The sequence below is a fragment of the Gavialis gangeticus genome, unplaced genomic scaffold (genome assembly GCF_001723915.1).
Source record: "Gavialis gangeticus isolate Ggan-Ray unplaced genomic scaffold, GavGan_comp1, whole genome shotgun sequence".
Taxonomy (NCBI): domain Eukaryota; kingdom Metazoa; phylum Chordata; order Crocodylia; family Gavialidae; genus Gavialis; species Gavialis gangeticus.
In genome coordinates, this window is record NW_017729011.1 from 21,674,523 (window position 1) to 21,677,295 (window position 2,773).

General features: G+C 57.5%; 1 protein-coding gene across 1 annotated transcript in view; it reads right to left on the minus strand.

Moving 5' to 3' along the window:
• Nucleotides 1–2,434: 2,434 nt before the first annotated feature.
• The window catches only part of GPSM1 (G-protein signaling modulator 1), an 85,753-nt gene continuing 85,414 nt past the window's right edge, over nt 2,435–2,773 (minus strand). Inside the window, exon 15 of the mRNA XM_019510312.1 lies at nt 2,435–2,499. Within this exon, the coding sequence (XP_019365857.1) occupies nt 2,435–2,499 (65 nt within the window). The remainder of the gene's footprint in view (nt 2,500–2,773) is intronic.

A 2,773-nucleotide genomic window follows, 5' to 3' on the forward strand; every position in this document is an offset into this window, starting at 1 on the left:
GGGGGGGTTTGTTGCACCCACACACTTTCCACAAGGGCCCCCGGTGCAGTTTGTGATAGATGTGCTGAAGCACCGTAGATTTGGGTGGCTTTATGGGTCAGGACAGGCTCACTGAGCATCAGCTGGAATCACTAGATCTCTTCTTCCTTCCAGTCAAGGGTGGCATAGGAAACGCAGGGGTGTGCAGTCAGTGGTAGCTGGGGGTTGCTGCAGGGTTTCCATTCAGAGATGTGGGCCGAAGTGTCATGGTTGGATGAAGGCGAGCACATTCAGCAGAACGGGTGCACTGGGAGCTGAGGCCCATCTGTAAATCCTGGCTTTCTTGGTATGTCTGGGAGGTTTCCTGGTCTTGTGGAGGTCTCCTGTGTCTTGTAGAAAGCCAGCTCTTTGCATAACAAATGGTTCGAAGGTTTCTATGAATCCCGGTCACTTGCTGTTGAGGGCACTACGGCTGGATGTGGTGGGTCTGCTAGGGCTCCCTCATCTGCTATCATGGGAGCAGATTTCAAGGGCGAGGAGGGTCTTCCTGGAGTCAACAAGATGCCCGTTCGCCTCACCGATGAGTCCCTTGCAGCCGGGGGTGACTGCAACTCCCGGTTGATCACTGTTTTGTTGGGCTGCACGGCCTTTCTTCCCAAGGTGGACAGGCTGCAGGGGTGGTTGTGTCTGTTGGGGATTTTGCTGTTACAAACCCACTTTCCTCCTAAATCAGACAAAGGCACAGTTCTGTCCGTGGGGAGACATGGTCAAATGTTGTCACTTCTGGTCAGTGGTGGGAAGGCAGCCCGAGGTGGTTTGGCTGTGGTTAGGGTCATCTTCATCGTGCCGTTAGGTACCAGGAGAGCAACCGCTCTTTCCTCCAGCTGCTTGTCCAGACGCGGTGCCTCAGGACGGGAAGCCAGCGGGAGCCAGGCAAAGTGCTCAGGAGTTGTCACCGACCATCACTTCCAATTTCAACTGTCATTAATAAAATGGGCTTCAAGGGGAAAGCTTGTTCCATCCCAGACCTGAGCAAGGGCATTTCTGTGCCCGAACACTTGTCTCCCATCACTCCCAACTCTAACAGATCCGGTAGCAGATCAGCTATTACCTTACCCCTCACTTCTGGGTCTTCCCCCACCCGTCCAGACAGGACCTCATTTAGATTAAATGTCCAGCTGTTCTAGACACGCAGTCCTGGCTGATCTGAGGGGATGCAAAGAGCTAGGTTTCCCCTAGCCTGGCTGCTGGGTGGGAATTTTCTTCGTGCCTGTTGCCAGCAATGCCTGATGTTTTTCATGGACAGGTTAGTTTGGAGGAGAGGTATCTTCCTTATGAAACTGTTGGCAAAACCTCACGAGCCAAAAGTTGGGGGTTTGCCAACAGGCTAGCGGCAGTTTCTTCCTCTGATGCGAGGCTGGGTCTGGCCTGTCATTTTTACTCTTCCCCTTGTTTTTTCCCTACACAGACAAATCTGGGGCCTGTCACTAAGTCTGAGCTCCCAGCTTGGGCTGGCCCAGAAGGGCTGAAACGCAGCAGGGACCTCACAGCCCTCTTGCTGCTACTCAGATTCGACCTGCCCTTTGTGTAAGATCTCAAGGGCTGGAAAAGCAGATGCCCTGCGCCCTGCAGACTGCTCTCAGCCGACAGAAAGGGGACAGCTTCTCCTGATTGTCTGGCGTAGCTGGATGGGGGGCTTTTAAAGACCAGCGGAGGAGGAGATGGGTGGCAAGCCACTCCTGCCATCAGAAATGCCCCAGGGTCCGTGCAGTGCAGTGCTGAGCGCCAGCCGAGGCACGGCCTGGCACATGCCTGCCCTAGGCAAGGGCTTCAGCTACCCCTGCAGCAGAAGGGTCGCCTGGCACTTTTGCTGGTGAGTGCACAAGGCTTGGGTCATGCTGGACAGACTAGTGTTGAAGCGCACAGTGCTGCACAACAGGCTTTGGCCCCTGCTACCTGGGACCCCTCGGCACCCCTCTTGCTGGTCACACTGGCCCCAGATAGGAGATGCAGCCTCTAGCCAGGCTCTTCTAGTCTGCCCCTGCAGCAACAGTACTGCGCAGATGGCAGGGCCTCGTTTGGGGGAATAACTAATCTCTCTTGCTGGGCCACTCTCTACAGGCAGCTTAGGGATGGCACGGGCTATGGGAACGGCACGCACGAGCTCTCCCCTGGCCAAACGGGTCTCAGTCTGTGCCGGGGGAGGACGTGATCTGGACTGAGCTGTGCGTGGCACTGGGCAGCCGTCGCCATAGGGACTGGACCTCTGCCCATGCACTCCACGCTGTCACGTGGCAGGGACGGCTCCAAATCCCTCACGCATGCACTGGGAGGGGAAGAGGAAGGATCCCAAAGTAAGAAAAGCGAGGGGCTGCAGACACCGAGCACCTCCAGCCTGGAGCACGCTCACTACGGGCTTTTGCTGACAAGGGGCCGAGCAAGCTGGACGTCTCTTCTAAGACCTGGCCCCTCGCGGCTTCTCTCCATCCACCGCCGCAATGCCCTGGTGCTCCATGCCAGCTGGTGGACAGTGCCTCAGCAGCAGCACAGTCCTGAGTTGCCTAAGAAAAGCCTCTGCTAAAACCCCTCTCCGCCGGCCTGTGCCAGCACTGCTGCCTCCGAGGACCTTCCAGGCCCTCCCGCCCCAGCGTCTCCGGGGGTGAGGCTGCTCCTCCGAGGCAACATCCGTGCCGGAGCAGGCACCCTCAGTTTTTGGACAGACGACACATGGAGGGGACGGGACCCAGCCAGCCCAGGCTCTTAGCTGGAGCTGGGCCGCGGCGGAGGCTGCGGC